This window comes from Hesperophylax consimilis, chromosome 1, assembly GCF_061612785.1.
Source record: "Hesperophylax consimilis isolate HC1 chromosome 1, BYU_Hcon_1.0, whole genome shotgun sequence".
Lineage (NCBI taxonomy): Eukaryota > Metazoa > Arthropoda > Insecta > Trichoptera > Limnephilidae > Hesperophylax > Hesperophylax consimilis.
Window position 1 is genome coordinate 34,251,277 of NC_142836.1, and position 20,709 is coordinate 34,271,985.

General features: G+C 32.5%; 1 protein-coding gene and 2 non-coding genes across 3 annotated transcripts in view; all 3 read left to right on the forward strand.

The window, feature by feature from the left end:
* The window catches only part of LOC149426715 (very long chain fatty acid elongase 7-like), a 58,014-nt gene that overhangs the window by 915 nt on the left and 36,390 nt on the right, over nt 1–20,709 (forward strand). The window contains exons 2-4 of the mRNA XM_089633022.1: nt 14,927–15,117; nt 16,018–16,155; nt 20,028–20,133. Coding sequence (XP_089489148.1) covers nt 14,927–15,117; nt 16,018–16,155; nt 20,028–20,133 — 435 coding nt within the window. The remainder of the gene's footprint in view (nt 1–14,926; nt 15,118–16,017; nt 16,156–20,027; nt 20,134–20,709) is intronic.
* Nucleotides 536–654, forward strand: LOC149426716 (5S ribosomal RNA). Its single transcript, XR_016303297.1, has one exon. It is a non-coding gene; the product is annotated as a 5S ribosomal RNA (ribosomal RNA).
* On the forward strand, nt 977–1,095 carry LOC149426717 (5S ribosomal RNA). Its single transcript, XR_016303251.1, has one exon. It is a non-coding gene; the product is annotated as a 5S ribosomal RNA (ribosomal RNA).

The window sequence follows — 20,709 nt, forward strand, 5'->3', positions numbered from 1 at the left end:
AGGTTTTATTATGGTGTAGAATATTGATTGAGGTTAATATATCTGACTTCAAATATTAGAGGAAAGTGCAGCACAATACTAGATTTACAAATAATGAACGAACGAACCATGGAGTTGGTTTAACATGCCTAAAAAGTTTAAGATATTACTAAGAAATATATTAAAAAAAATGGGTGTGTCAAGCCTACGCAAGACAGAAGTGAAACTTCTAGTATTCTTCTCTCTCTCTCTTTTCATTTCATTCTCTCTTTTTTTCTGTCTATTGACATATTTATAAGTAGCATGTGATAAAAAAAATTAAAAGTTATAAAAAAAGAAAAAAAAAATTAGTTAAAGCGGGGATCGAACCTCGGTTCTTCACGACCACAGTCGTGCGCTCTGCCTGTAGACAGCGAAGATGAGTTAGGAGAGTGAGTTAAACTAGGTATATAATATTTACACCTTGCTAATGTTTTCAGTATTATTAGGGCTTTTTTATACTAATTTTCATATATTTATTGGCAGGTAGAGTAGAAATTAATATTGTTTAGCGTTTGCCAACGACCATACCATGTTGAACACACCGGTTCTCGTCCGATCACCGAAGTTAAGCAACATTGGGCGCGGTCAGTACTTGGATGGGTGACCGCTTGGGAACACCGCGTGCCGTTGGCCTATTTTTTATTTTAATTTCATGTTTTTTTTTTTTTTTTATCATTACTATAATTAATAATATCATAAAATTCTTTAACTTTTCAAGTATGCTACAGGCCTAAAATATTACTTAGTGGATTGATATTATGGTCAACCATTGAAAAAAAAAATTCCTACAAACTTATTAATGTAATTACGATCTTTTTCAAGCGCGTATGTAATGATTATTTTTATCAACCTCGCACACACCTTGCTAATTTTTTCAATATTATTAGGGCTTTTTTATACTAATTTTCATATATTTATTGGCAGGTAGAATAGAAATTAATATTGTTTAACTTTTGCCAACGACCATACCATTTTGAACACACCGGTTCTCGTCCGATCACCGAAGTTAAGCAACATTGGGCGCGGTCAGTACTTGGATGGGTGACCGCTTGGGAACACCGCGTGCCGTTGGCCCATTTTTTATTTTAATTTTATGTTTTTTTTCATTTTTTTATCGTTAACATCATAAAAAATTTTATATCATTCTTTAACTTTTCAATTATGCTACAGGCCTAAAATATTACTTAGTGGATTGATATTATGGTCAACCATTAAAAAAAAAAAATTCCTTAAAAACAAAAAAATAATATTCCATGGCCGAGAATCGAACTCGGATCAACTGCTTCGAAAGCAACTATGCTGACCATTACACCACCAACGCCAGTTGTCGAGATGAGCTAAGAAGCATTTATATTTTACTTCAAAACTTTTACTACATCAAATGAACTTTAATCGGTCCCGCATTTTCGTTTCGGTCATGAGTTGGTTTTACTCCTCGAAATTGCATGACGCGCGTAAAGAAGTTTCACTTCAAAAATAAATTATAATTAGATTCAAATTTAACTATGCTAAAAACCGTTCCGTGATAACTCAACCCACCTTTAAAAAGTGATTTTAAGTCATGAATTTTAGACGATGAAAAAGCTAAACTAAACTTATCCTGCGTAGGTATGATTTGAGATTTTCACGGCCAAAAGTATTATAGTGATTTGTTTTTGGGGTATTATGCCGTGTTGCGCTACCTCCTTCTTTAGCCAACATTTCTGACAGCATTGCAGTGTCTCTCATCAGATGAGGAGGTAGCGCAACACGGCATAATATCCCAAAAACAAATCACTAACCTGCGTAACTGATTTAAGATATGGTAAACTTGTAGAATTCCGCTGCATGCAAAGGCTCTTTAAAAATACAACTTGACACTTGATTTCAGGTTAAATATCGAATGGATTAAAGTAAATATGTCGGGGTTTAAGTCGCACATGCATGTTTTTAGGGTTTGCTTTGGTTTAATTTAATAATTTGTGCGTATTTCTTAACCTGAGAACTTTAATCTGATCGAGATAAAATAGAACTTTAATGCATCTTTGTCCAGTTACCGCTAAGATTATAGCTCCGTAATAGAAGAAATAATTTATCCTAGGCGATTAAATAAAGCTGCAGTTTTAATCGATGTGTCATGTAAGTCGTATGTGTAGTCATAAAATAATTTTTTAAAAAATTTATTAGTTATGTCAATAATAATAATCTGTTTATCCCTAAATAGTATCAAACAATGTGGCAAACCGCGACTGTCGGTTTGTGCCCTTACATACCCTTACAGCAGATGTTTAGTAATCAAGTGTAAAAAAAAATATTTTTGGGCACTTACATTTGCTAACGCTGGCTAAACCTTATGAGATACATCAAAATAATGTACAACGGAATTGTATAACTTCAAAAGGTCTACATAAACGCCCAGCATAGTATATGTCTATCTCCTAAGGATGGGTCCCATAAACGCCGGGTACAGGTCAACTAGTTATTTATAATCAGTGTAATAATACGTATGGTTGTATTTCTACTGTAATTGAATGTTCTGTTGACAAACAGTTTGCTTTATGTTGTTGCTTTATTACAGTTTAACAAGATGATAGTATATATAATATTATACAATTTAAATCTCAATTAAAAAAAGTTGGATACAAAACATAAGGAGATCAGAAATATAAATATACTGCACAAAAAATACAATATAATATTTTACAATTATTTCAAAGTTTTCATTCTACTACTAAATTTTAATAAAATTTAAATTAAGTCGTCATCACGGGATATGATTATCTCTATTTGTTACATAAAAAGTAAAAATTAAACTTATTATTATTAGTACTTTTATTTTTGGAATAACTTAATGATTAACATATCATAATATCAATTATTTTTATAAGCAATAATTGTTCGCCTGAAACACTCATCCACATTGAAAAAATCTCCTGATAAAAAATACATGACGCCAACGGGACTCGAACCCGTGTCCGAGTCCCGTTGGCGTCATGTATTTTTTATCAGGAGATTTTTTCAATGTGGATGAGTGTTTCAGGCGAACAATTATTGCTTATAAAAATAATTGTTATTCTTTGTGCTATGCATAAATAAAATCTTGTCTTAAAAACATTAATTTATCAAAAAAAAATAATAATTAATATCATAATATAGTATTTAATCATTGAAGACAATATAAGCGATTCTCAAACAATAAAATCAGAAAAGGATACAGAAATATATCTAAGAGTTGATGCAACCGTGTCTTTTTCTGTTTCAAATTTTCGTATCAGAATCGCTATTAATATCGTCTTTAAATTATTGTTACTTTTGAAGAACAATAAAAACATAAAAAACAAAACAAGACACAACAAGGTATTTAAAAAAAAATTAATACGAAGAAGAGTTTTCTTTCAGCGAGAGAAAGCAGAGTTGTTTTCTTTTTTATTAGAGCCATTTAGAGCCGAGAGTCATCAATATTTTTGATTCAAAGTGCTTTGCAATGTTTATGAATCTCGTAACAATAAAATACTGTATTAGTTGGATATATTTATGCTTAGGTTAGGTCAATCAGAAGTTATGTTTTCTCTAATATTTAACCCTTAGGATACGACCAACTACAATAGCAGTTCAGTAAAATCTACTTTAAAAAAAACTAAACTAACTAACTTCTACTTAAAACTTCTACCTTAAATCGACTACCTTCAGGTGCACTGCAATGTGCAGTGTTTGGAGCTACGCTTAGAAGTTTTGAATGCATTTTAATATTTCAAAATTCCTAAATAAAATATTAACATTTTAGATGCCTGTCAATTAGTTAAAATATAATTATCAATACTTTATTTGGCTTTGAGATATTTACAAAATATTAGTCGTCTTCTAAGGGTTAACATAAAATGTATGTATATTGCAAACAATTTTCTTTCGTAATCTGTAGTGTTCCGTCACGCCGTTTGCTTTTGACAGGCCGTGAGCTAACCAATAGTATGGTCAGAATTTGAAGTGTGTAGTTTAAATTCACACACGTCAGCTATAACCACGGAGGGCCGTGAGCCGCACAATCGCACAAAAAACGTTCGTCCTGTCAAAACCAATGTGTATACCATCGCCGGTTATTTATCGGAATAATCCCTTAAACGTATTTTATCGCAATCCAATTCCAAATAACGAGTGGTACCGTACAACGATCACCGTTCCAGTGCTGACAGTTGATTCTCGAGATGCAGATTTCATTCGCCACCCGGTAAGCTGACTGTGAATTAACCTTACGAATTGTGTTTTCGCATTCGCCTGTCATAAGCCATAGACTTCATCCATGCTTTATCTGTGTGGAATAGCCCTTTAAAATACGGCTATCCCAACCCTTGTTCGTTCCTCGAACATGTAGAATAATTGTTATTACTAATTTCCACAGATATTTTACTACCGCCAGAGATAGGTGAACGCAATAATGAATGGAGAGTGGAATGATCCAAAATTCCCTTCCAAAAGTTTATTTACTTTTATATGTTTTCCTTGTCGGTGAATGGTAGTTATTTATGTCAAAATTACGCGACGGAATAGCCAAAAAAGTCTTAGAACAGGTTTCACACTTAGACACGCGTTGATCTACGTAAAATTAGAAAACATATTTGTCATGAGAGGATTAAATCTAATGAATATCATAGTAATAGGCATCAGATTCTCTTTTGGGAAACGTATCAATGAATCAATCGATGGTTTCTTTCAAAGGGCGTAGGAATGCGGTAGCTATGAAATAAAATATACAATGAATGGTACCTATAATACGTGTTGGAATAATACAGCATTCATATTTTATACGGAATTTTGATCAATTCTTAGTCAGTGGAATTCAACGAAATACTATATTTTTATACTACTACACTAGCTGATTTGTACCGGTGTTCCTTAGGGTTATCCTTTTTAAGATATACAATTGCACATTACAGTATTTTGATGTATCTCATGAGGTTTAGCCAGCGTTCGCAATGTAATTCCCGAAAATATATCTTTACGACTTGATTATAACACATGAGAGATAGACTTTATTTTATGCTCTGGAGATTCATAATATAAAATATCTTCTGTACCTACCTATTCGTATGCTATCCGAGGCCAAATAAAGAAAAATCTTTAGATTATACACCATGTTCCACGCTCATACAGCGAAACTTCGGGGGGTTCTTGATAATCATGATAAACAAAGCAATTCTAATTACAAAATAAAAATTGTCTAGTGTAATAGTAAATTTACTTTTGAGAGTAATCCACGCGTCTTTATAACAAAATATCGAATAGCTGACCGAGTGGGAAGAAATTATCATTATAAAGATATGTTTAAACGAACGCTTTGTAAACCTTGCAAAAATATATATGATAACTTTTTTTATTTGGGCACTAACAAAAATAAAATACATTTATAACTAAGTTTTGCGAATAACCACCCTCCAAGTGTCGCGGTAGGGGCGTGGATCACGATGTGTGTGTAAATATTCCTTTTTTTTAGTTCAGTGACGAGTGTATATAGATTTTAAAACAGACTAGACAGATTTAACATAGTTAATAAAAAACATTTCATAAATACAGATATACAGAAGTTAGAAAGTTTACAGCGCCTTTGAGGTGATTTTGCACTAAAACGGCGCTATAAAAATCATCCAAATATCATTATTATTTTTAAAGATTATTTCACTGGTTAAAAAAGGCTACTGAGAAAATATATTTAAAGAGCTTTTGACTATGTTTTTTTTGTTTGTTACTTTTGTGATTTTAGGTTACAAACTTACTGATATGATATACTGTTAATTTATTAAAAATCTAGTCGAATCGGACTGCAGTTTTAAAGTGAATGAATTGAAACAGTTCGTAACAAAGTATCAGTCAAAAAAAAATGATAGTTTGACTGACTAATATTTTATCAAGAAGTTAGCATGCTGTCACTTTTTTAACAAGATCATTTTATTCCGTGTGCTAGTAATGTGTTGTATTCAGAAATGTGCAAAATGAGTACCCAAAACCATTTGAAATGCAAAATGGAAATGGGTCAAAACTTTTCCATTTGAAAATGCAAAATGGGTTTTAGAAAAGCATTTCAAATGCAAAATACCTATTTTCAAAATGCATTGAAAATGCAAAATGGTTTCTTAGGTCAAACAATTAAAATAATTATAGAATTTTTAAAAAATTTTGTCATTTAATAATGGACATCAATGTAGAACAAACATATTAAATGATGGTAAATCCAAAAACACCACGACTACAGATTGTGAAACCACGAAAAATTGGCGCGGGACTAATGTTGCCAACGTAAAAGCATAGAAACTGATATCTCAAGTGTCAAGTGGTGTTGGGATTTACGGGACCTTTTCAACCGAGGATGTCTGCATGGAGGACAGATAAGCCATATTTTGTTTAAAGTTTTTGTCTTTGTTTTTATTTTCTGTTTTTGTTTATGTATTTTGTTACAGATGACACTCATAAACTTCACTTTGACTTTGGTTCAAGATTTTGCTTATGATAGCCTGCGATAAGCGAGCCCTAAGGGTCTGAGACAGAGGTGTGAAATCGTCGGATCACGACAATAGAAAGAATGTATTGGAGCCAGGAAGGAGTCTGAAAGGGTCGAGAGGATGCACTAGGTGGCATGAAAGGCTGGGAGGTGACTGGAGAGACTAAGGTAAACTAGGATGAGGTGATTTTGCACAGCGGTGCTGCCAAGGTCTGTTATCTATGTGAGGATATTGTGTCGGCGCTCTTTATTGGCAGCAGACACATGTCAGCGCTATATTAGCGGCGGACACATGCCTGAACGGATGACGAGCCTCGTGCTGGCACAGTTGGTGGACGGGGTAGTCTCTCTCCCTGCAGCAGCTGGTACAGTTCCTTCGCTACCTAGGACTCTTGCAGCAGAGTCTCCATCTTCTGTCTTCGTCGAGCGTCACAGCGGTGCTGCCAAGGTTTGTTGTCTATGTGAGGATGTTGTGTCAGCGCTCTTTGTTGGCAGCAGATACATGTCAGCGCTATATTGGCGGCAGACACATGCCTGAACGGATGACGAACCTCGTGCTGGCACAGTTGGTCTAAATAACAAATGTAGATCCTAGGAAATAAATTGTACAGCGCCCTTGAGGTGATTTTTCACAAAAACGGCGCTATACAAATTATCCAATTATTATTATTATTATTATTATTATTATTATTATTTACGGATCTAATAAATGATTTTGAATACCGGTGGCAAAGTATGAAAAAAAAATAATATCAGCAACACACGCCTAGCATATACACACAAAATTTTATAAACTTTCGATTCGAAATCATCAATAAAATGAAAAATTTAAAATAGCTTTGTGTGGACCGATATTTTAACACAAATTTGCTTAGTTCTAAGTTAAACCCAAAAGTCTTTGAATGTGAATAAAATTATTTAAACATTAAGGACAAGTTTATATGCCGATTGAGTAATGATGAATAAGATTAAAGCGGAATGTCTAAGGTGCGAATAATATTATTAATAGATTCTGTGACGCCACAGTAATAAAGGATAACACATTTTATCGTGTTTTACCATAAAATAAAGTTTTCATCGCTTTACTTGTCCAAAGGGAATTTGTAAATATTAGTTTATTTATACATAACTCGAAATGCTTTACAGAATAAAAATATACGCAACTTTTGATTGAATCTGAAAATTGAGTTTTCCTATATTTATTCAATAATATTATTTGAATTTATAAAAATCAGTTTATATTAATATTTTCTGCTGTGTAATTATCTATTATTATGTGTTTTGCCTTCTGAAGGCATTATCAATCATCTTAATTATTATTACCGCCTTCAGAAGGTGAAACAACTGTCAAGTAATAATAATTACACAGTTTAGAAACTAGTAACGAATGTTTAGAAATAAATAAATTTTTAAATTGAATAATGTGAACATATAAAAGAAAAACTTTAAATTATTGCGGAGTCCTACAAAATAAGCTTAAAGATAAAAATAAAACTCAAAATTACGATTAAATTAAACCAAATTTGCAAATAAACAAGAGTTAACATATTAGCACAGCAATAATATTTCGAAATTCTTTGAAATATTAATCCCTTTCTAAAATATGGTGAGAATAGTGACAGATAGAAAGCGTTTACATTAAATTTGAATGATTTAAAACAAACTATCTCTAATAAGTATATACTTTTATATTGGGAAACCGATTAAATAATGGTTTAATCTAGTTAGGCATGCACAAACACACCTATTAGACCGAATATACAGCTGACGAATAAAGTATCTGAATCATCAAACTATCTGGTTGACATATTAAATAAAATTCAGAGCAGTGATAATAATAACAGCGGCAAAAGCAGCTTGCTTCATAGGCGAATTTGAAAGAGTTGACAACCCCGTAGGACATTATAAGGCTGTAACGTAATAAGGCTGCAAGGGATGAGGGCATGTTGAGGAATTAACTTATAACGATTTAACGATTCTTACCCGTTGCGTTGGTTGGTTCAAGAACTATGAAATAGATATGTCAGACCTGAACTTTTTATGTGAACAGAGAGATAAAAGTCCTTCGTCTAGCATAGATACCACGACACACCTTGTTAAATACTATTAGTTAGATTTTTTTCTTGTTTGAATGAATGAATGGATGAATTAGAATCTTGGAAGTGGAAATCGACCTAAAACTCCGCAGATAGACTAGTTGTCGATGACAATGAATTCTATCAATCTCTACATATTGGTGGCAAACACTATTTTGAGAGAAAGGTTCAATCCACAGTTAAACCAAAAACAGATATCTTTTTTACTAATTTGAGCGTTATGAAGTGAGAAATCGCAAAATGCTAATAAAACAAATCCTTTCACATTAATGCCGATGGTATCCTTTAATATGTGTCTTGTTTCGCGAAATTGCGATGAATTTGCCAAACAGTTGTTTTTATTACTTTTGTGGGGAAGTAATCGAGTCCAAATGAGCAACAGTTTCTCTCGGGGTAATTTCAAACTTCGTCCCGTTTTAAAAAGGAATTATTAAATTTATGCCAGTAAACAGCGCCCGAATTTTCCCCACGGTTTTCGACGTTCCGGATTCGACACGTGTCCGTAAACGGGATCATAATATTTCAGAGACTAATCATTAATTTCCTATCTAAGTGAATCAAATGTTGTTTTAGGAGAAGAATATAACTCATCCTGGGCTCCAAGAATGTATCTCAAAAACTCAAATACGAGAGTGCAAATTTTTTGCAATTTGAAAATTTCACGATTATCTTAAAATGTAGAGATATTGATTTAGTTACAAATGAAATGGATATTGCATGATTCCGAGTCCGACACAATCAATTTACACTTTTTTTCACCATTATTAAAAAACGGTTTCGGTTCAGCTTGAACCTTGTGTACGTATTGTGTATGTATTTATTTGTACAGTCCCGAAAAAGGTGCAAGCTGATACGAAACAGGTTTGTGTTTTATATTTGTTTATATATCTACTCAAAATTAAATCACTACTTAAATAAAAATTATAATTTTGTTTAACCCTAAAGTGATTGTTACCTGTGAAAGGTATATATAATATTTTAATAATGCATAGGGCGATCTAAATATCTTATTTATATGCACAGCATATTATTTTTTAAATACATATGAATTAACTAACCGACCAACGATTACACCGTTGTGCAGAGATGATAGACCGCCAAACGAATCGATGTTGGCACACACTCCTTGCTTCATTCACATTCATACATATCCTTCTATTATTCTGACTTATGACATGGCCCGACTCAAGTGTTATATTCGCGCCAGATATTCTCTTCACATTCATTTCTTCGTTCATCTGCCCAAACCAGCTAAACGTCCCAATCTTAATCTTAATCAGTACGCTTACATCAGCCGTGAATTCTTTGCGAATCACCACATTTCTCACACATGGTTTTACCACACATACACCTCAGGGATCTCATTTATACAGCATGAAATCTACTTTCATCTTTCCTCTGCCAGTTCCACGTTTCATTGCCATACTTCAGAGTAGGACAATTTTTTTAGGACGCTTATTTGGAATCATTCACAACTATATTGCATACCTAGTGTTCTTTCTCTATGTAAATTTGTAGGGGTTTTTAGAAACAATATTTTCCCTACCCAAAAACAGAAGATCTTAGCCAGATAATTAATATTTTTAATACCCACGCGATGCTACAATTGTGAGGTACAAAGAACGCCGTTCTATTTATTTAGAACAAGTAGAATTAAATTCAGTACATTTAAACGATTCCCTACTTCATGTATAATCTAAGAAAATGAAAAAATTATTTATTTATTTTTATTTATTTATTTATTAGATACAAATAATTACATACATATTAAGGAAGCTTTGGCTGTCCAACTAGGAAATTTTCCCGTTTTAGGACAGCCAAATTGCCTAGTTTAGTTAACATTTGTACACGCTGCTGTTATGAATTATGTTTCCATACTTTACATTAATAGTTATGCTAGTAATATAGTCTATATACATATATATTTATCAAAGTAATCAAAATAAAAACTTTTTCAGACATATTTGTACACCCGCATATTAGTTTTTTTAATGAAAACACCTGATAAATTTTATCAAGGTATATCTAATAATATGCAATTAAGGAACACTGTATCAGGGTACATGATAACATATTGGATTAATTCAATTTATAGTTACAATATAAGAAAAATATTAGGTGGGTTTCTTAATTTCATCGCTGTTACTGTGCTGTGTATTAATTTACATAATCAAGGTACATATAATATAATATACATAATCAAGAAAAATATAAACAAGGTACATGAAAACATATTGTATAAACATTATCAATCACAAAAAAATAATGATCCATTTCAAACCCCAGGACTTTATACTAACTTAAATATTATTACTTTATTGTGTATAACTTCGTTCAAAGTTAATCATCTGATTTCAAATTAATATCTTACAAAAATAAATAATAAAAATAGGGAAAATTAAATAACTATGAAAGATTGCATCAGAATTTATCATTTTTTTATGTGAATACCGCACTGTAGTCACCATTCCTAATGCCCGGAGCTACTGGGATTATAGCATCCCCAATCAATCAAGTTTCATATGCAGAGATTTACCTATAAAGCGTCACTAAATAAAAGTTGTTTTGAATTTCTCAATATTGCGACATTGCTTATCGTTCAAACATGCGTTGATTTGCATATTCATTTTATAAACATATCCCGGTCTGCCCAGCCGGTGACACGGCAGTACTTAATGCTAATAGCATTAGGGCTAATGCACTTAAAACATTTGTGGATTACGTTAAAATGTATCAAATGGAATACGTGGATATAAAATAATTATATCTATATCACGTTGTAGATATACTGCTAATATGTCCCTCTTCCTCACAATTGACTTTATTTTTAAAATTTAACGATATGAAAATAACATATTTTTGAATACCTGATCCGAAGTAGGAATATTTCATTAAAACCTATTAATATATTGCATGTATTGTTGCATATATAAAGTTACCGGAAAATAATAATAATAACAGTACATAGTTTCTAGGTATTCTAATTTACAATTTGATATTGACGATTTGAAGTATGCATTTTTTATTAATAGCTGTTCATATATTACATGTATTGTTGCATATACAAAGTTTCCGGAAAATAATAATAATAACAATACTTACTTTGTAGTTATTCTAATTTAGAAATGTTGACGATCTGAAGTGGGCATATTTTATTAATACCTATTCATATATTGCATGTAAGCCGTTGCATATACAGAGTTTCTGGTAAATGATGGATAACATTTCAACTATAATATCATGATTACATTCCTTCGGTTTCGAGTCACTTGTATTTTTTTTCTTATATTGACATATTAGCCAATTGACCACCAAGGCCTCCATTAAAATCAAGAGAACTCAAACTTATGAAAATAATCGAAAATAAATTAGTTTCAGACTTTTTTCCAAAAAAACTAGAGAGTTAAAAAAACACAGGAAATTTTCTCAATTTGTGACCATGGCACCGATGAGAGTGAGCTAGAGTGTTAATTTTAGAAAATATCCAAAAAGTAATTAATTAAAAAAAACTTCTGCACTTGACTACACATAATGCTTAATTTTTGGAAAAACCTTGGAGTCATAAATCCACAGTTTTAACAAAAACATTGTGCAATTAAAAACAAAATAAACACCTGAAAATAATAAAATCAGGTCAAATAATAACAAATGTTGTCTTGAATGTACTGCCGAAGCGATGACGCTGCATTTGTTCACGTGAACGCTTTGTTATTGTTTGCAAAGTGTTTAGATCAGCAACAAAGGAACGATTTACGTATAGTTATTGTGCACTTTTTAATGAACTATATGTAAAACGCGTCAAAACATATTTAAGTAAAAGCGTTTTCGTATTTAATAGATTCCCATATTACATCTAATTTCTGACAGTTTCTTGGCTTTGTGTAGATTTGTCTGTTACGTTAGGACAAACCTTCTATCGCTGCACAATGCAGCGGTCCCATGCAGGGCTTATAACAAAATTAACTTAAAATAAAAATCAGGAAATTCGTAAAAATAATTTACATTTGTTCAGGATGGCTGAAAACTGCGTGGCGCTCATTTGCCAAAGAAATATTTGAATCACACGTAACAACGAACAAGGTGATTAAATAATATAATATTTTCTTTATATTATTGGTAAGGGTTTTAAAAAAAAGTTTTTTTCCCTACTGAGAAAGAAGACCTCGAAGATTATAATAGGCAGGTAACACCGTGAACACCCGTATTAGGTAAAAATTGTAAGGAGCGAATAATCAAGTAGTTCTATTTATGCAATGAACAGTAAATTTAAATTAAGAAATTTTAAATGATTCATCGCTTGTTCTTTTCATATATTGAACAGTAAATATAAATTCAGAAAATTTATATGATTTGTCACAAAAGTGCCACCAAACAATCGTTTTGTAAAACCTAGGATGGGTTGTTTCAAAGAATTTGAACAATTTATCAAATTTCAACGTTCATTTTCGGGTTCTGTGAGAGTCCTATTCAAGTTCTGTTATTGTATCATTATAGGATAGTTGCTTGAAAGAACTTAAATAATAACAGAACATGAATAAATCTTTCATAGAACTTGAAAATTAACTTAAAAATTCTCTGGAGTAACCCGTCCTTAGAACATATACATCGTTTGTAAATAATATCTAGTTTTTTGTTTTTTTTTTTTTTTTAATTTTTTTTATTTATTTATTTATTTAGACGCCGTAAAAGGCTTTTACAATATACATGATTTATGTTTACAGTGGTTCACGTTTTCGATTGTAAAGGCTACAAATCAAGGAATGTACACTATTTTCACACCAGTACATGTTCTAAAATAAAATAAAAAAATTAAAATAGGACATTGCCAAAAATTGAGTGTGAAACAATATTTTTTTAAGTAAGGATTTTTACTAGGCTTCTTACTAAAAGGATGTAAAAATTTAGGTCCGGAAGCCTTTGCCATGGACAGTTACACAAAACAATTGATAAAAAAAATCCTTTTTTTTTATAGTTTTTAAATTTTTTATATATTCAATATTATTGCTATTGAATATATAAAAAATAAAAATTAAAATGGAGTTCTACAAATTAAACTTAATAGCAATAAATAAATGAAAAAAATCATCGCTCAAAAAAATGTACATACCTCAGACTCTTTACTAGAAACAAATACAAAAAATAAATATTTACTATTCTTACACTCGGAGCTTTGCAAAACAACTTATTGAAGTTTCACTTTTCCAACTAAATAATCCATCATGTCCTATAACTTTGTTCATCGATACATGGCAGGCTATTTACTAAAAAAATATTAGTACATTTAGAATATATTGGAACATAAGTTCATATCATATATATTATCCTGATAAATAAAATGACGAAATGCGAAAATATTTTAATTTTTATTAATACGTGTCCCAACATCCTCAGAACACATTCGTGTTTTACTGATAGTTTTTTAGGAAATCTGTCGATTCTTTCGTTAAAGTTCTGCAGTCCCGGATTTAACATATAAAATGTGTATTTAATATTTTATATCACTTAGTTTTCGAGCCGGTATTTCACTACTTACTCAGGAATGTTATGAGTAGAATTAGGTTGTCATGAAACCTACCAGATTTAAGAGAGGAAATACCTCCATATTAAGCTGAGCTAATATTTATATAAGTCCTTCATGTTGTAACAACAACAAAAACTACTGTATCAGAAATATATCTAAAATCGTAAATTTTGTAAGTGCCCCAGGATAACACATTAAGACCTGAGCCTAAAATATAATTTTGTTACCCTTATTGACGACCAGTCTAAAATATTTGTCGCATGTACTTGAAATACAGTACAGGTACAAATGGTTTGATAAATGACAAAATTCGTTCATTCATCAGACTTTGGTCATACTTCTCGACAGTATAAATTAAAGTCTTCAGATTCCACCCAAAAAAATTATACTTCACTCGACCTACTTTGTAAACATGTATATTTCAAAAATGCCTTTTCCCCTCCCCCTAGAGGGGTGTTTCGGGCGCACTCTACAGATTTTCATTTCTGCGCCAAGATGAAGGTATTACCAAAGCTTCATTGGAAGCACAATTTTTTTCATTTAATGTGAGCATTTCGATACTATTTTTCTTTCATCAAAATGTTAGGTATTCCCATAAAATGCTGCACATTCCTCCAGAATAAATTGGCTAGTTAAAGAAAAATTATACGTACAGACATAAAGTTATTTTTATGAAATTTCAATGAATCATTTTACTTAGTTTGTATACTGTTTTCAAATTCAAAATTCGCCTCTTAAACCACTATGTTTTGATGCTAAAATAAAGGGACCCTAAGATATTATGTCTTTGAATAAAATTTTGAAAATGTTTATTTTCAGATCCCAGAACTGCATCATGGCCGCTTATTGGATCCCCGATTCCGATAGTCATCATCCTTGGTCTTTATTTATATTTCGTCAATAACCTCGGGCCCAAAATGATGAAAGACAGAAAACCCTTCCAACTCCGGGAACTTATGCTGCTATATAACGCCGGACAAGTTTTCATCTGCAGCTATATCGTGTATAAGGTTAGTCCAAAGATCCTATATCCTATGATCAATAAATTTAATAGAACCTGTTAATAATACCTGTCCTATTATTCACTGTAAAATACATACTTAACCTACCTAATCATTTACGATTATTGTGTAAGGTATGCATTTTATGATTATTATGGTTGATGTCGATAACAAAATATTACATAACCTTGAGGGGGGATTTCAGCGTCCTCTTTATTGTATATCCGTGCGATAACGTATATTTTCGATTTAATTATTAATAAAGTTTAATTTACTATTCCGTACTCGAACCAATGCATGGTGGGTATATATCGGATAGGTTAGCCGAGTTTTTTACCTACATATTGTGAGTATTTATTTGTTTACATTACGTGATAACCTATGGATAAGTTGAAATACCCCCTGCGTGCTGTGAAGGTGGTGGCGATTATATAATCTAGGCGCACTTAGGAAATACATATTTCATCAAAGCGACATCTATTGGTAAAGGTCGGAATAATTTTAACATAGTCCGATGCTTTGAGCGCGGTGGGTATATTTTACGTACAAAGTTTGCATAGAGGGCTCGGTTGGAGAAATAACTCAAAATTAATAATACCTATTAAATTGTATACTTTAATTAGATCAATTAGAATCTAATAGAACCTTTATCTAATCATCACTTAAATCTAACTTTAGTAATTCATCGCAATGATGAGCTTGTGCAGGAAGAAAATAATTTTCAGATCTTACCACGGTAATCATTCACCCTGGAATGTAGCTACTATGTGATATTTTTCTATTTGTAGTCCGTCTGCTTTACTTAGCCAGGAGACATGGATTGGTATAAAAGTAGTTGGAAAGTAATATTCAAAAATGTATATTATTTATGAAATAGTCAATTTAATGTGTTATTTCTTTCTTTTACAGTCCTTCCAGTTGGCATGGGGAGGACACTACCGGCTGGTATGCGAACCTATTGACTATTCCTACGATAAACGTGCTATGGACATAGCGAGCTGCGTCAACCTGTACATGTACATCAAGCTGACTGATTTATTAGATACGGTGAGGAAATTACCATAGCGAAAATTAGATCAATAAAGATTGTTGAAAGTGGTAGAAGGTATTTACCACGGTAGTATAGAAATTATATGTTGTAGTGTTACAAGGAAGCTATAATTTTCCAACTCCCCCTCCCACTAGCATTTACTAGGGGGTAGTGGGAGAGTATGGAATATATTTTATTTTTACGGGATCTGTCACTTTGACAGCAGACAGCCGTGTAATCACGGCAGCGCGCTAAATCACCTGACATCTGATATAATCGTTTTTAATTATCGTTTGGCTAGCAGATCATTTGCATATCATATAGGCCACGCCCACACGTAAAATAACTATATTATCTGTCTCGTGTGACATGTCTGTTTGGGATTCTACGGTGATTGATATAGTGATATAGGACACGCCTAAATAACGCTTTGACAGTATAGCGTCGTGTACCATTAGCAGTTCCCTAATAATTTATTCATAATCTATCCAATCACCCCGTGAACGTTTGATAAAAAAAACCTTGTTCAGAAGGGAGTCAAATTGGTTTTGAGCTTTGGGGCCGTTCAAGTATTATGTAAGCACTATAGGGGGGCAGGGGGGTCTTTGCTTTGCTTATTTTTGATGACATGGGGGGTGGGGGGGTCGAGATTGTGATTACGTCAGCACTGCTCAGCAGTAGTTATTTTTTTTTACACATTGTCTATGTTTGAAAACCGAATACATATTCGGGGATTCCCACAAATAATTAATACGTTTAGGTACTCGCTTAAAAAACAGAATACATTAACAGAAAAATGCATATAGGTACCAATTTTTACGTAAGCATGGGAGAGGGGGGGTAAGAGCTTTGCTTACTTTTGGTGACAAGGGGGAAGAGGGGGTAAATAATTGTAATAAATCTGCTTACGTAATACTTGAACGGCCCCTTTTAGCAAATTTAGTCTACCTTGAAAACGTACAAGATGGTTATAATCGAAAATTAGTTTTTACGTTTTGTGGTTTTTTTGATTTTTGACAATGTTGCGTTCGGCGCTCAAGGTCCGTAACTTGGATTATTCATTGGGCCAACTCATAAACAACTCAACAAAAAATCAGAAATACCACATCTGACGCAAGGCAACCCCCCTTTCAGGCGACAAGGTTACTGGACTAAACTGGTCTCTCGACCCATCGCCTTGCGCCGCAGCGGGAGGGATATGATCCCTGATCCCTAAATTCCTACCCACCCCTCAAACATGTTTCCTTCCCAGAACCACACAGCATCCCTAAAGATGACATACAGCTATATATACGGTGTTTAAATAATTAATTTGCGACCATTCAAAACTGAAACACAGTTGGACAAAATAATTATTAATACACTAGCTGTACCCTGCCATGCGTTGCTGTGGCTTCGTCTGTCTGTGCAGATAGATAAATAATTGCTTTTATGTCCAACAGATGGCGCTGTTTAAAAAAAACATGTTTATCCAACAGATTACGATGTTTTCAAAAAAAATGTTTTTTCCTGTCACAGGTGACATCTATATAATATAGGTATATAAAAACACACGCGTATTCGAATGCAACGTTATGTCAACATTTCAGAGCAATCATTTAAGAACTTTTGTAGATTTAAGATTTTGAACAAACGAAGATTTACATGTTTATAGATAAAATTTAAAAAAAAATTTCATCCATTTTGAATAAATTGGCCTTTCCTTCGCTTCACTTAAGACGGGTTGTTTTACAGAATTTGAACAATTCATCAAATTTTAAAGTTGATACTAAAGTTTTATGAAGGTTCCATTCGAGTTCTCAAATTATTTCAGTTTTGTAAAACAACTGGTCAATAATGATATAATAACAAAACTTGAATAGAACTTTCACGGAACTTCAACCTTGAAATTCGATGAATTGATCAAATTCTGCGAAACAACTCGTCCTCAGTGTTCATTGAAGGAGAAGTAGAAGTTCCCTTGAAGAGAGAGACACGTATGTATAATTAAGTAGTAAGGAAGAAAATCCGTGTGTTCTTCGTTGCAATATTTTGGGTTTTCCACTAATGCAATACAAATAATGCATCATTCTTACTCAAATCGTATAGACGTTACCTTGATATTATTAGAAAGGCATTATTTTTGTTAGAAAAACCCGACAGATTACAGCAATATTTGTACCTACTGTCCATAAAAAAAATAATGACTGGCATAATGTTTTGTAATAAACTAGTTTTTTGTACTTACAGAATATTAATGACATAATATTATTGATATTGATACATTGCTATATTTTATGAATGATTTTTGGAAAAAGAAGATTATTTTGAAAAGTTATAACACTAGGAAATACTCAAAATTATTTGTTTCAATATTACTACATGTTAAATACGACCGCTCTCAAAATTAACAATTTTAACAAAACAAAATCGAAGTTTAAACATATTCAAACAAATCTTTCATATTAAAATATTATTTCTGAAAATTTTATATTCTTAGCCCTAATGTAAAAAAAATTGTAACCAAATATATCCAACGTGAATGCCCCATATAATATGTATATACTAATCTTTGTTTTATGTGTGCTGTTGTTCTGATAGATTCCTACAAGAAGTTTTTCTAATTGATATTATTATAGGTCAATAACCACCAAAGGTTTCAATAATGTGAGAATATTCCTTTTTGCCATTTCTTCTATTGCATACTTGGTTAAATAACAAATCAAAGATATATATTTTTTTATTAGGTATGTTTAAACTATGAATTCATCTGTTTGTATCCTAAAATAATAATAAAAAATTGCTAATTTTATCCATCTATTATATGGCTAGTGGATGTATAGCAATCTTGCAAATAGTAATGGTCTACAACCCCACTAAATCTGTGTTGCTAGTATTCAAGTCGGACGCAGGCACTTCAAAAGTATTACCCGTCAGCCTAAAAGACACGAATAACAGAAAAAAAATAAACAGTTCAAAGATGATTCGGATATTGAGCTACAGATAAGATCACTGGAAATTAGGGCAAATATCGTGGGGTTAATACCGAAAATTGGTAACTTACGTTATTATAATATTTTTATTGTCTATTAAATACAAAAATGAAGTTTCAATGTTGTATAAAAAAATGTTGTTGAAAACCTACTTACCGATATAAGAGGGGACCCAAACTTATTCCAGACACAGATTATAGTACATAAACATTAAAATCATCGCTAATTGATAAAACCTGAAAAAACGTAGTTACGTCCTTTTGGAAGTAACCCCACGATATGATTTCTCAAAGATTTAACAAGTGTAGCCTAGATGCAAAAAGGCAACTTTTTAACACATACTGCACCAGCTTGTACGAGTATACCGTAGATCTGTGGACCAACTACAATACTGCATCTCAAAAAAGATTGGAAGTCCGATACAACAACGCGTACCGAATACAATACAACAACGCGTACCGATTATGGTACTGCAGTGCCACTGAGATGGTCGAAGAAGGGCTTGGAATCCAGGAAAGAGCCCTTGGTCCGAGAAGGGTTCGTTCCCGGATCCCTAGCCCTAATAAGAAAATGCTCTTGTGATGGCAGCACCCCACTTCTGGCAGGGTCCCATTTACAAGAGATGGAGCCAATTCCTGATGTCACAGAAGTCTAAAAGTTTAACTTAATTTTAATTTTTTTACTATGATTATAAATTTTTTTCTTTTGTATGAAATATTTTTTTTACAATATGTTTATTTTTACTTTATATTCTCTGTATTATATAGATTGTTCCACCCTCCACGAGACCTGCAATAAACAAGACAAAACAAAAGAATAATGAGACAATTATTCATTTTTAAACTTTGTGCTTTACGATTACGTTTCTCCAATATGACCTCATCAAATATAATTATTTTTTAAACTCTTATTTGCAGGTATTCTTCGTATTCAGGAAGAAAAACAGCCACATAACATTTCTGCATGTTTACCACCACACAGGGATGGTCGTGCTTACCTGGTCTTCCACGAAGTACTTGGCAGGTAAAAACACTTAACATCCTCATACTCATAACTCCGTCTAACTACGTCTTCTCAAACAAACATACTTAACACCATTTTCCGGTGCAGGATCCAGGTAAATATCACATGTTTGAGGTCCGTGCTCATCAAATAAGAGCTCATGATCATAATAAGTGAACAGTGACGGTGAGATTGGCTTTAAAACATCGTGTCTATTCGTTTATGTATTCAGAATAAAGGATCAACTATATTCGTAAATTTATTGTTATTAAGTTTAATTTGTAGAACTCCATTTTATTTTTTTATTTTGAAGTGAAACTTCTTTAGGCGCGTAATTCGGGGACGGAGTAAAACCGAGTCAGGATCGACACGAAAATGCGGGTACCCCCACCACCGCTCACCGTTCACTGTCCCTCTCTCACCATATGCGCTTGTTGAGGTGGGGGAGCCGCTCACGAACGTTCTCTCCCGACACGGGACAACAATCGATGCAGTTTTTGCACGATTCATTAAGGATTTAAGTGCTCATGTATATATCTCGCACTTTAGTTACCATAACCCAATTATCACGACATTAGGAAATGATATTCATGAAAT